Source organism: Triturus cristatus, chromosome 5_1, assembly GCF_964204655.1.
Source record: "Triturus cristatus chromosome 5_1, aTriCri1.1, whole genome shotgun sequence".
Lineage (NCBI taxonomy): Eukaryota > Metazoa > Chordata > Amphibia > Caudata > Salamandridae > Triturus > Triturus cristatus.
The window spans coordinates 561,855,054-561,870,095 of NC_140587.1; the positions used below are offsets into that span (position 1 = coordinate 561,855,054).

Here is a 15,042-nt window from a genome sequence, read left to right on the forward strand (position 1 = left end):
AAAAGGGCGGAACGAGAAATAAAAGGCATAAGAGGTGCTGGGGGGTTACTCTATACGCAGCCTGAAGAGATAGTAGAACAATGTTTAGGTTTCTATCAGTCACTATATAGTAACCCTAATGTGTTTGATAAAAAAAAAATATTGACAATATAGATAAGTGTAAGTTCTGTGAAACTTTTCATAGACTTGATTCCCTTAATTTAAATATAAAAGGTGATGAAATATCTGAGGCTATTGGTGCCTTCCCCTCTAGAAAAGCAGCAGGTGAGGATACAATACCGGTGGAATTTGATAAGATATTCAAGGCAAGTCTGGTTCCTATTATGTCTAGAATTATGAATTATATTAGTGTGAGTGGGATGGTACCCAGCTCGTGGGATATGACAAACATCGTCTTCTTTTTAAAAAAAGAATAAACCGGGAACCTCAGGATTGAAGGGGACTTAATACCCCAACTTACAACGCACCAGGGGGCGTGTTTGCACAGTGGTGCAGGGAGGGGGGGGCCTGATATAAAAAGTGTGCAAACATGCCCCCTGGAGTGTTGTAAATTGGGGGATTAAGTCCCCTTTAATCCTGAGAGTCCCTGGGGGCCAACTTTTACACTACTCTGCAAACGCAGCTTCTGGTGCACTGCTGGTGGGGCGATGAGGTCCTTTTGTGTCCTAAGGACATCAGGACACAAGTGGACTTCATCCTCCGAGCAGCAGTGTGCCAGAAGCCACGTTTGCAGCGTGGTGTACTAAGGGGAGTGGCCTCAGGACACCTCTCTGCAACGCAGCTCTGTGGCACTTACTGGAGGTACCTGGTGGGCCAGTTGTCCCCCAGGGACCCTCAGGATTCAAGGGGACTTAATCCCCCAACTTACAATGCGCCAGGGGGTGTGTTTGCACAGTGGTGCAGGGAGGGGGCAGGCCTGATATAACAAGTTAGCAACCCTGCTGTGTGGGACTTACTGGAGGTAATAAAAGGGGTAGTTGGCTGGGGGCTAACTACCCCTCCTGTTACTTCAGTAAATCCCACACAGTGGGATTGCTAAAAGGCGTTTGGAGGCCACGCTCACCTTTCTCCACCACTCTGAAAATGCGACTGCTATGTTATAGTTACAAATTAGCATTTAAAAAACCTTTGAAATTCACTGAAAAAAACATAGGTTTCAGGGACGTTGTAGTTAGAAATTAACATTTAAAAAACCTTTGATATTCACTGAAAAAACCATAGGTTTCAGGCAAGTTTTACTTAGAAATTAGCATTTAAAAAACCTTTGAAATTCACTGAAAAAACCATTTCTCAGGGACGTTATAGTAAGTTGTCCATTTCACTCATACAAAACCAGAGAAATTCTGCCGTTATAGTTAGTTCAGCTAACTATAACTCGCGCCCCCATAATGCACTGCTGATGACATCACATATTACATCATTCATGACATGGTCAGTGTCATCAATGATGACATCACTGATGACATCTCAAATGACATCACTGATGAAATCCCTGATGACATCATCCATGTGAAAATTTGATGCAGCTCCTCACACCCTAATATAACCTTTGATACACCCACTGTAAAATACAGACTACCATTTTCGAAACCATAGGCACACCAATACCAGTTACTACATACGCAATAACTGATTCCTAGGTCTACACACCCATCCACTCATTCACCCATATAGTCACTCATACATGCAGTCACTCATCAATACAACACTATCATATGCACTCCTACACCTATACAGACACTCACACACCGCCAATCATCCAGAGTTACTCACACACCTAGTCAGTCATGCAAAGACTATACAGTCACCTATACAGTTATGCACACACCACCTCACTTATTCATACAGATACGAATGCATACTTACTCTCTTATACAATCACTGATACAAGTACACACTCATCCATAAAGCCCCTCTCACAATCACTCACTCTCACATATAGTCATTTATATACACCATCACTCATATATACTGCCTTTTACATATGTAGTTACTCGCACGTGTACCACTGAGACATCCATTCACTCACCAATACACCCATACTTACCTATATCTAAGGCCCTAACCCAGAACAGAGCCAAAGTGTGGTACAAACTATATGGCTGTGTTTTCCTTTTGTAATACAGCCATTAGCCAATCATATACTGCCTTGTGGTCAGCATGTACCGTGGTACTTTTGCAAAACTACTGCAGTCTGAGATATCACTAAGATAAAATACCTTATAACTTTAAAAACACTTACCCTACTTATCTATACTACCAAAAAGGATCATTTGCACACCATAATGTATAATTTTGCCAATTGTTATGGAAATTTGACTGGTCGTTTGCCCGCGATACATCAGCACAAAGTCTATGGAAAATGCATTGGTGGAAAAATGCACCTCCCTTTTTTCTTTGAACCCTCTTGACCAATCACTGGAAAACTTTGCTTCATTCACCAAAGTAGAAAAAGCAATGAGTCTGCAAAGTTTCATGGAGATTTATCAAATGGTCACAAAGGTGTTAACACTCAAAACTCTGAGGAATTACTATCTAGGGAAGCCTAAGTACAACTACAGAGTGGCACCCATAACATTCACTGTTTCTAAATATCAAATATTAACATCAATTGCATCACTTTTGGCAACACACTGTGCATTACGCATTAGACAGGGAGACAAGGAGATGAAAGGCTTCAGCAGCCATTTCCCTCACAAGAATTACATATCTTAAAAGGAAATGCTTACAATGTAACGTGGAACATCTAGACTTCTTGACAAATAATTTCTATAGAGCAGAATGGCTGCAGCAGATGCATTCACAGAGCAGCTATCTGGCTCCTGAACCACTGTCCACATCATGGCATACAAACACTAAACAAGTTGACAAGAAAGGCTAATGTAGTTGCACTTGCAAGCAATATACATTTTCTTATACTATAAATGCAGTTGAATGGTTTCGGTACCTGCATCTACATGTAGATGTTGTAAGGCTGCAGCACCAGTGCAAACATCTGAAATGTATTTGAATAGAAGTATATGCAGTTATGCTGACAAGCAACAGATCAATAGATATGGTTAAACACATCAATTAAAGTTGTAAGACAGCAAGAAGTGGAGGGTGTGGCCTACAGCCACCACCTGCAGCCTCTTCTCTAGTCTCTAGAGCCTTGAATGAATGACCAAACTAGCTGGGCATGGTCTTCCACCCTGCTTAGCAGGCACAGGCTCTGCCCTACCCCTGCATTGAGGATCGTGGTCACCATTACCCCCAGGGTATATTCTACAACAGTGGACAGAAGGGTCTACCTCAGTTAGCCACAGTCTGCACTCTCCCTCCCTGTACTCAAAGCTCACTGACCACATGTCACAGTTGTGCACTTACCTTATGAAGATTCCAAGCTGAAAGAGATGAGTTAGAACAACCCAGCTCTGCTGTTCATGGGGGTCATTCTGAAGGTCTGCTTTGAACCAGGAATAGCTGAAAATCTGCACAATAATCATTGCCAGCAGTATAAAGATTAGTGTCAGTGAAGCCGCAATAAAATGTCCTTTGGTGTAATGCTTGACAGCCACAGAGATATCGATCCCGATGTCAATCACATACGAAAGAAATCCGAACAACGTCATTAACAAATTACACTTGGTAAATTTCATTCTTAACTAAGGAAGTTCAGACTGCTCTGCGACTGTGAGCATCCTATGGTGTGCAGAGCACAAAGAAAATAATCTTATATTGAAATGGAGCTTGGTCCTCCGTTTACCATTTCTTGATCGAGGGAAGAATTTTCCAGAGATAAAAAAGAAATGCTGAAATGTAGCCCACGTGACATAGATACAGGAAACTGAGCAGAACGATACACATTCAACCCAAGCTGAAAATTGTTTTCGTAGAATCATGAGGCTATGCACCGAACGTTAACAACCTCTTTCTTACAGGTGTAAAACTCAGCTGTAATGCCTCCTAAGAAAATGCGTGACCACAACTGTGATTGGCTGGTGTCCTTCCATTCCATCGGAATAATACTGGAATCTGCTGGGGTGTTTTTTTGTTGCAAACATTTTTCATATTTCCAAGAAGTTCTTCTTGGCATTTCTTTGAGGCAGTATTATTTGAAATGAAACCAACCAAACAAATCAAGCAGGAGGCTCTCCAAAATTCAAACGTCAGAGATGCTCTTTTTTTCTTCACTTTTTCTTCAGTTTTGTTTGCTCGGTTATTTGGTGCTTTGGTCAGTGGAGTTTTAAACATGTAAAAGGTAGGCACGTGTGTTTCTATGCATTCTTTTTATGCGGACGATGTTATCATTTTCAGGATCGTGCAATGGTAAATCATCCTTCATAAACATACCTGAAAATAATGAAAATTTCACAATTACTATTTTACGAATATTAAATGTATTAACATACAGAAATGGTAGACATGAGAACACGGACATCTGAATATACTTCCTGCTGTACAGAAAGGCATAACATTATTTTAAGAAGTTAAAATGAGTTACTGTGGCTAGTCTGTGATACTGCAACACCTTTCAATTATTCCTACTCCTCGCCATTCGGATCCGCAAAACTAATTTACTTTTTTGTACAAACTTCAGCGTACATTACACTTAAACAAATTTATTATTGCCAAACGTTGTATTTTCTCTCCCAAAATAGCCTGTAAAAACGAATCTTTGCAAAGAAAGTTCAAAGGTATATCTGGTGCTATCCCGTCATGCCAAACGCATTCATCATCAGCAAAAAGTACAATTGATGAATGGAATGCTGAACAATGTCAAACACTCACTCCCAGTACAGAGATCTGTGCCTAAATCCATCGTTTTTTTGCTCACCACGCCACTCCAGTTTCAACCTAGCCATATGCAAATCAGTCTTGATCCTGCTCCCCATGGGAACAGTCCAGCCCGAACTGCCAAGCCAGGTCCTACCTGGACCAGAAAAAAGCATCCTAGGATCGGTTTTGAGGTTTCCCCCCTCACCAGCCAGAAAAGCTTGAATCCAGTGGCATGGGAAGCACAAGACCCACGTCTGGGCCTCCCCATTCCCACTTGGGAGGACAAATGCAAAAAGAACAATTGATGGACTGAATGCTGAACAATGTCAAACACTAATCCATCATTTTTTACACACCACACCACCCCAGTTTCAACCTAGCCATATGCAAATCAGTCTTGACCCTGCTTCCCATGGGAACAGTCCAGCCCAAACTGTCAAGCTAAGTCCTCCCTGGACCGGAAACAATCATCCTAGGACTGGTTTCGGAGTATAACTCCTCATCATCCAGGATAGCTTGAAATCAGTGGCATGGCGAGCACTGGTACAATGTCTGGGCATCCCTGCCCCACTTGGGGTGACAAATGCAAAAAGTACAATTGATGGATGGAATGCTGAACAATGTCAAACACTCAACCCCAGTACAGAGATCTGGGCCTAAATCAATTATTTTTTAACTCACCACGCCACCGCAGTTTGGACCTAGCCATATGCAAATCAGTCTTGTCCCTATTCCCTGAGGGAACAGTCCAGCCCAAACTGCCAAGCCAGGTCCTGCCTGAACTGGAAACAAGTATCCTAGGATGGGTTTCGGGTTGGCAGTTCTTTGCAAAGATTTGTTTTTACAGGCTATTCTGGGAGAGAAAATACAATTTATGGCAATAACAAGTCTCTTTAATTGTAATGTATGCTGATGTATGAACAAAAAAGTAGATGAAGAGAACCTGAATACTACCAATGTCCATCTACACATATATGCTTGCTTATTTATATAGTGCTGAATAGGTGCACTTATCCTGGGCTGGGAAACTCCATTTTGGCAGAAGAGACAAATGAGACACAGAGTGATGATGATATTTGTCCAGAATAACACAACAAAGTAAGGTGGAAAAAATGAGAACTAAACACTGAAATCCCTCTACCCCGGAATCGAAATTCAGGAGGTAGCCCAACAACCAACATCCTCTCATCATTTATCAAATGGATTTATTTCCTAAAGCAACATTTGAGGTGCTGCCCGTGTTATGTGAATATACAATATATTTACACAATAGTCCAGGGAGTCTTTAAGTCAAACTCAGCACTGCAGATACAGTTAATTCGTGAATAAAATTGCACTGGCTTCATGAACGATTTCAGCAGGCCAACTTTCCTACACGTTTCATTAATCCAGGGCTTGAAATAACCACATCAATTAACGAGCTGATCTACTTTCTAACGTAAAGCACCAAACTGTCAGATATCTGATGTCACAATAGCACAGCTCAAAGGTGCTGATTATTTTGACTGATGAAGAATGAAAGGCTTGGTTTGAAAACAAGGTTTCAAACATATGACATAGGTTTTGCAGAGTTCTCCACATCAAATGTTCTAACCCACTGACTTATTTCACCATACATCTTTGAAAATAGTCCTGTATATTTTATATACATTTTCCATTTTCTTTGGTGAGACTGAAATCTATGTAAGAGAAAATGAAAAGCTGAAAAATAATGGCAGCAGGCATGAGATACAATACTCAATGAATGGGATAGCAGTTTATCACATAACTATGCGACCAAAATCTGTGCAGTGCCCACCTCCATCTACTTTGTTAAATTTAGGTGATACGTCTATTTAAACCAATGTCTGTGGTGGGAAGGTATAATTTGCTACTGATTAGACCAATAGCTGGCATATTAGTCCTGTGGACCAGTATAGATAAAGGCTAGGAGACACCCTGCTTGTCCCTGTATTCTGCCTGCAAGCAGCTATGCTAGACAGCAGGCACATTACGTAGCCTAGCAGGGTGGCATAGTGAGTTAAAACCTTTAAGTTAAAATATGTGGTAATTTGCAGGGCGTGAGTTTGAATACCAGCAAAACTAGATGATTTTCTATCTTTCCAAATGAGGTAAATTCAGTACAATTAAACTTGGTTATAGAAAAATCTGTTATTTAAAGCACTGAGGGTCAAATGTACGACCGTATTTTGCTGTTGCAAAGGGGAATTCAGCCCCTTTGCGACCGCAAAAAATGTCAGGCCAATGTACTGACCCTATTTTGTGAGTCGCTAATCAATTAGTGACTCGCAAAATAGGGTTAGCGACTCGCTATTAGGAAGGCGTTCCTTCCTAATAGCGACTCCAACACCTTTGTAAGAATGTTTTGCGACTTCCATTGCGGTTGCAAAACACTTGCAGTTTACCACCCTTCTCAGAAGCCCTACTGCGGGAGCGTGCCGCTCCATCCCCAGACCGGCGCTGCTGCATCCCCAGGTACTCCAGTCTAAGACCAAGGGATTGCGGGAAGGGGTGATCCCGGAGGTCCCATCTCACCCTCCCTTGAACAAACTAACAAAAACAAAAATAAATATTTGGAGCCTATAAAGAACATTTAAGCAACATATAAACAAAAAAAGTTGAATAACCACCCGAGGATCGCCTACAAACAAGCAACCATCTTATATTAGCCTGGGACATTTTCCTCCTGCCTAATAGTACAAGAGCCCGAGCCTGCAATAGTAAAAAGAAACAGAGGACTACTTCTCCGTGCCTATAAATGCCTACAATACATCCTCAGCTGCAACCTGCAAAATGTCAGCCATCTTGTAACATCTCTGCCATATTTAGACCATCTAGTTATTTTGTGCAGCCTTCTTCTTCTTATCTAATTCCCTCTAAAATACATTTTCTCCCACACTGGCCTGCTTTGTTTCCATACTTCTCCCTTTGAAATACTTATTCCTAGCTCTTCCTCTAAAGGAGTGCGAACCGGTCATTCCACCCAGAACAAGGAAAACCATATAATGGCTGGACCATCTATGAAACCTGCAGGAAACAATGCCTATTCTATTCTCTACCCCTTAATCTATCTAAGAATGCTTTCAAAACCTTCAAACACAACCTCCTCAGAAAACCCCCCGAAACTCTGTTCCTTGACCCCTCCTTCAACACAAAGAAAGGTGTAATAATCAATAACCTCATATTTTTCACAAGAAAAATGGCCAAATGGCAAACTTCTTTTTCAAAGCTACTAATCATCCATTGCAAGAAAAATATTCCCTACGGATCCAGGATTACAGCGGTATCCTCACAAAACCTTGGAGCTACCCTGAGCATAACAACCTACAAAAATGGCACTGTTCTTATTCAAGCAGCCAATAAGGACCTAGAACTATTCGACAAATACTTTTCCACACTAAAAACCCACACCAACACTCCACCCATTGTCCACCTGGACCAAACTACTCCCTCTATCTCTATGGAATCTCAGTGACAGACACCCTTACCTAGAACCCTCGAAAGAAGCAACAACTACTCACCTCCCTTAGAACTCATATCACAGACACCCTTACCTAGAACCATCGCAGGAAGCGACAACAATGCTCCTCCCCTAATACCCAATCTTCGACCCTCATCATTTCCACACTCCGCCACCACCCCTGTCCCCATAACCCTCTCCCCCACCTCAACCCTTCTCCGACCTCCGAAGAAATTAACCACAACAAGGCCACCGTAGTGAATCGTAAAATAGCCTCCAACCCATGCATACCTGACTACCACACTCCCAGCAGTCAAACCTCCCAAACTGCTATCACAGTCATCGAACCCTCCAGCAATACTTTCCCCCTCCCTCTTTGCGCACCGCTCCTGCCTTCCCCCTCTTACCAATATGAACTAGACACACTCAGAACCCACACTAACCTCACATTCCGGAACCTACAAAACGTTATCTTAGAAATTAGAAACATCTTACAACTCGCAGAAAATTCTCTCTCTAAAATCAACCACTTTCAGATCACTCTAGCTGCAGACAACAATGAGATAAACACTATCCCACTGCCTCTGACTAACCAACAATTCCGTACACGCAAACACCCCAACTACTTAACGGACTCGGAAACCCAAGCCGTACTACTGCTCTACGAAGCTCCTACTTGTCCCCTCACCAATAAGGACGAATTCTCTATTCATCCAGTCCCCATCAACCCAAACAGAACATCCCAACCGAATCACAGAACATTAAACCCTAATAACCTTCAAATAATAACCCCAACCTCTGAAAATCCCGACCCTTCGTTAGAGAATGCCTCAAACTAGATCTCCTGCCACCTATTAAAACACACCTCTGACATTGCCAACCTCATTCTGAACCTGAAAATGGACGTAACCAACGGAAACTTGTCTCACGCAATCATCCTCTCCATGCCTAGACCTTCTAGTCCCCCTGAACTGCAACATCATATAAGACTAGACAGACCTCACAAAAAGGGCGGAGGCATCACCTGCATACATCGATCCGACATCGCTATCTCGAAGTTTCACTCCGAACCCCTGGATTTGTGTGAATACCTCAGGATCTCCTTCAAATCCTCAGAAAACCACCCCTACAAACTACATATACTCTACCATCCCCCAGGTAAGAACGCTGTATTCACAGACCAACTTATGGAAATCATTACAACTAACTCAACCCCTCGTTCCAATGACCTAATCCTTGGCGACTTCAATCTCCATTGGGAAGACCCCCTAGACAAGCAGGTCAATGCTATCAAAATCTTCCTAGCAGACCATTCCCTGATCCAAGCCGTCTCAAAACCCACCCACTCCAAAGGTGATACACTTGACTGGATCATCTCTAAAGAAAAAATGGTTGAATCTATCTTGATCACCCCTTGTGATTGGTCAGACTATCACTGTAAAATCTAGTAGGGGAGTCCACTCTTCAAAGCATCACAGGAAGCCGTTGTGTGAAAGAAATGAAGTATTTTATTGAGATGCTTCAAATCATGACATCAGCCACAGCTCACACCGCCGGTGACCGCCGTCTCCTCGCAGGGAGCTCGACTTAGAACCTTCAGTGTGGCAACGTTCTACAAGGTCGTGCTAAGGGTAAGAACCACTCTAAACAATAGGGGAGGGGTACAGTGTGAGGACAATTCCTATAATCGGAAGATACCACACATCCCCCTCCTTACTTTAAGCAGGTAAGAACAACAACATAGCAAGCAGAACTCAGGACTACCTATCAACATACAGATCTAAATATTTGGGATGACAGATAACCCTACCGCCCAGCCTGTGGTGAGTGTTGATCCTCCTATCAACTGATGACTCACCAGACCTGGCAGAATGTGGCTTGCCCGACTCCCCACTTCCGAGCATGTCCCCATGTTCAGTGGGAATAGCACACCTTGCCACTCTGCTCAGGTTCCAGATACGCCCGTCCAGAGTTTTAATAGCATTTCTGAATAGTTTGACAGCTCGGGTAGGCTCCGTAAACTGTGGGAGCTCTGATTTTAACAAGGTCCCCTACCTTGTAATGGATCTCTTTCACCGCATGAGCTCTATCAAACCTTCTCTTCCTGTCCGTCATGGTCTTCAGCTCTCTGCCCCTCCATGGGTTATCTCGGTTAGGAGTTGTCCACCCCTTGTACCATTTCATCCACACCGGTACTAATCTGGAATTGGGTTTTCTAGCTCTCAACCGCTCAAATGGTGTCATGCCCGTGGTTTGATGGGGAGTCAAATTGTAAACTTCTAGATGTTTGCTCACCTTGTCTCTCCAACACAACCCGCTGACTTTAGCTAGCTGAGTGCACTCTTTGATGGTCTTGTTGAATCTCTCAACCATCCGGTTGTTCTCCAGATGGTAGAGAGCACCCACCCTGTGTTTGATTCCATTACACTCTAGGAATTCCTTCATTTCTCTAGAGCAGAGCTGCACTCCATTATCTGTCAGGATACTACTAGGCAACCCTTCGCGGAGGAACACCTCCAGGAGAAACTCAGTGACCGACTTGGTAGTTATTTTAGACACAAACTTCAGCTCAGGCCACTTGGAGTATGAGTCCATAAGTACCAGGATGTACGGGCTATGGTTCTCTCCTGATAATGGTCCCACAATGTCTAAGGTTACATCAGCCCACGGGCCTTCCGCCAGTGTCCTGCAGTGCATGGGGGGTGTGTGTTGTTTGAGTACCTTGTCGCTGGCTGAGCAGGGTACGCACCCCCTTATCATCTTCTCTATCTCCATATCCATATTTGGACACCAATAGTCTAGGTATAACCTCTGCTTAGTTTTAGTGATGCCCATGTGACCCTCATGAGCCAAGTTAACCAGTACTTCTCTCAAATTCCGTGGCGGAACCAACTTGGTACCACGGAAAAGACAATTGTCCACAACAGGTAGCTCATCTCTGTCCATCCAGAATGGTCTGAAAGACTCTTCCCTCTTGTCGGAGTCAGACCAACCCCCTTAGTCTTGGGACATACTTTTTGAAGAAGCACATCACCCTCCAACTCCACCTTCCAGAGCTCTTCATCCACCACCCCTTGAGTGATAGCACACATGTTCTCATTCTCCGTCTCATAATCCTCTTCACCTGGCCTGTTCTCCTCCTCGAGCCCTCCTGTGGTTTCCCCTACCAGCTGCGAGAGACAGTCGGCGGCTAAATTCTTCACCCCTGGTATGTTATCTACTCCAAAGGTGTATTCTTGTAGGCTCACTACCCACCTTCTTATCCTGCTTGAGATGGCATCTAACCCTTTGTTGGTAAAGACTTCTACAAGAGGCTTATGGTCAGTCCTTATGTTGAACTTCGTTCCCCTTACAAAATCTCTAAATGTGTTGGTGACCCAATGTACCGCAAGTGCCTCTTTCTCGATAACCGAGTAGTTGTACTCTGCCTGACGTAGGGATCTAGATGCGAACGCTATGGTCTCTTCCCCCTTTTCACCTTCCTGTGTCAGGACTGCACCCAACCCTTTAGTGCTTGCGTCCATGGTCAGGAAAGTCCTCCTACCAGGAACAGAAGCTCTGAGATTATTGGGTACCTCGGCCAGTGCTTTCTTGGTGTCATCAAATTCTGTTTGGCATGCCTCACTCCAGTCAAATGTTACCCCCTGCCTGAGGAGATTGCGAATCTGGTATGTACGTCTGGCAAAGTTCTGGACAAACTTGCTATAAAACTCAATCATACCCATGAATGATTTGATTTCCTCTTTGCTTCTGGGAGGCTTTAGGTTCAGGATGGTGTTCTGCAACTCTGTTTTGGGAAGTATCCCTTCTCCAGTCACCTTATGTCCCAGAAACTCTATCTCTGAGCATACAATTCTATATTTTTCTTTCTTCACCGTTATGCCTTGCTCTAGGAATCTCCCTAGGATTTGTCTGAGCCTGCGCTCATGTTGGGTGTTATCTTCTCCAAAGATCAGAACATCATCCTAGTAGCATACAACTCTGGGAATTCCTTTAAGAAGGTTGTTCATGATCCTTTGGAAAACAGCTGCAGCTGAGACAAGTCCAAAGGGCATTCACTTAAACCTGTAGGCCCCCATGGGTGTAATAAAAGCCGTGAGATCTTGCGACTCTGGGTGCAACCTGACTTGATAATAAGCTGATGTGAGGTCCAGGGTGGAAAAAACCTTAGCACCAGCAAGTCTGCTCATCATTTGGGAGATGTTGGGGAGAGACAACTTGTCCACAATCACCTCCTTGTTAAGGGCCCTTAGGTCTATGTATAGGCGTACAGCCCCACCCCCTTTCCTCGCTGCTACAATGGGTGCTAGCCACTCCGTGGCCTCCAATGGCTCAATCACTCCCAAACAACACAGTCTCTCCAATTCTTCTCTCACAGGTTCTTGCATGGAAATCGGCGAGTTTCTGACCTTGGCTGTTACTGGTTTAGCATTCTCTTTTACTCTGATCTTATGCACATAGTTCTTAAGACAGCCTAACTTTTCTGAGAACACTCCTTTGAACTCATCTTCAATCCTGACACCTATTTTGTCCACCTCTTATACCAAAATTTGCGGGTCCTTGTTTGGATTAAGATAGATGCCCAGGTCTTTCTGCGCCTGCCACCCCAGTATGTTGTCCCCTTTATTAGATACATAGACCATGGTTACTGCAATTCTGTCTTTATAGCCAACTATGCCCCAAAAGAAACCTCCCATGCTTATGGGTTGACCACCATAGCCACCCGACCTGGCATCCATTCTTTGGAGTTTCATCTTGCCTTTCGACACCTTCTCAAAAGCCTCTGCTGAAACAATGGTCAGTTTTGAGAATGAGTCAAACGTGGCTTCAGCCTCTGTCCCTTCAATTGTTATGTAGTCTTTCGGGTTGAACACAGCCCCACTCTCAACATGCAGTACAATTTTGTCACAGACTCGTGTAGTGTCCTATCTGACGTTTCTTCTGTAGTTAGTATTGCTCTTGCAGCAGGTTCTAAAATGACCTCTCCTTCCGCACTTATTGCAGGTTACCTTGAGCACCGGGCATTCCCTACTGTTAGCCCAATGGCCTGCTCTTCCGCACCTGTAGCAATTTCCTTTTGGACTTCAAACTCCTTTGTTTTCCTTCTGATCACCTTTTTCGCCTTTAACCACTAGCACACTTTCATTCTCACTCTTGACTTTATTAACCTTAGACTTTTCTTCACAATCTTGCTTAATTTCACTGACACACTTCATCATGTGTTCCACCTGTTTGGCAACTATTAATACCTCCCCCAAAGGTGGATCATTTTCAGCCAGAGCTCTTCACGTATTCTTCCTATCTTGCACATCAAAAGGAACTGATCTCTTATCCTTTCTTCGCAAGTCCCCCCAAACTTACAACTTGCAGCCAATTTTCTTAACTCTGACACAAATTCTTCCACTATCTCTCCTCTTTCTGTCCCCTTCTCCCAAAATGGTAACGTTCCATGATGGTGCTAATTTTAGGCAAGAAATGAATGTCTAACTTTTTCGAACGTATTTCATTCAGACCTCTGGCATCATTTGTATTCAAGTCAGGTCCTTCAGCTCCTTAGTAGTGTAGTAGTAACGCCACCTTCCTTTCCAAACCTAGATTAGGCCCACAAACCACAGCATAATTCTGGAAAACTTTTTTCCATTTGTTCCATTTCAGAGGAGGCACCCCTGGTGTGCTAAAAAAAAGGGGGTGGGGGGGTGACATGCTGCATGCTTAGCAATGAAAGTAGTACAGTCCCCAATCACCAACTATTGTCCACGTCACAAAAACCCACCCCCCCCCCCAGTCACCAGTGGCTTCACTCCCAGAAGAGAACCACAACAAAGTCAAACTTCTAAATCCTACCTGACCACAGGACAGATTCAAAGCAGAGAGGTAGAATTTAAAACTTAGTCCACAAGATGGCGCTGTGCTCTTTACAATTTTAACGAGCTAACTTTCCTGGTGCCGGATCATTATACAGGGGCAAAAATTATACTGGACCAGACAGTGTGACCACACACGGCAACTCCTTGTAGTATCCCTTCTAACAGATGGCTGTAAGGTGCAGTGCCAGTCAGTGTGACCAGCAGACAAGTGTTCACCTCACCAGCTCCAGGCCAGGGCCACCTCACAGCAACCGATGATACACAAACAGTGCCAGTCAGCGTAACCAGCTGTCGCTACTCCCCACCAGTGCTCCTTAACGAGTTGTCCGTGAGAAGCTGTGCCAGTCAGAGTGACTGGCCATACCAGCTACATCCGATGGCTCCTGATTGCAAGGCTGTCCCTGCGCCAAGTTTTCAGGTTGATGGCGCGTCCATTTCTCCACCTCAAATACCCCTGAAAAACTCACACTGACATTGGAAGACTTGAATACTTCAATACCCATCAAGAGGTGCAGTCTCTCTCTTCCGCTGACACTTAACACCGGGCAAGCAAGGTCTACTGTTACGAAAGTTCCACAGTGACTGCTTCCTCCCACACAACCACATACAAACATTACTGCTGCGATGACTGCAACACGGAAATATATTGCGTTACACCTCCTCAAATCTTTCTCTGCCACCGAATCTCATGAGTGTCACCAGAGAAACAGCAGTACAAGAGCGCTAAAGTGATGGCCCATTACGTTCACTAACATTCTCCACAGCAAAATTGATTTTCCTTTATTTCCGTGCTGCCCACCCAAGGCAAATGTCCGAGAGGTCTGTGTGAGTCAAAAGCAGTCCCCACAATTAGCAGTTACCGCATGACTCTGGTCAGCATTCTACTAGACGTGTGAAATTCTTCACGATATGACCGTTTCCGCCTTGCTAAACCCCGCAAGTGTTTCTATGTAATTA

The 15,042-nt window shown here is 43.9% G+C and overlaps 1 protein-coding gene across 3 annotated transcripts in view; it reads right to left on the reverse strand.

The window, feature by feature from the left end:
• Positions 1-15,042, reverse strand: part of LOC146831196 (XK-related protein 9-like) — a 357,609-nt gene that overhangs the window by 195,138 nt on the left and 147,429 nt on the right. For all 3 annotated transcript variants that reach the window (XM_085605455.1, XM_085605453.1, XM_085605452.1), the window contains one exon: positions 3,367-4,332. In XM_085605455.1, the coding sequence (XP_085461581.1) occupies positions 3,367-3,638 (272 nt within the window). In that variant the 5' untranslated portion in view covers positions 3,639-4,332. The remainder of the gene's footprint in view (positions 1-3,366; positions 4,333-15,042) is intronic.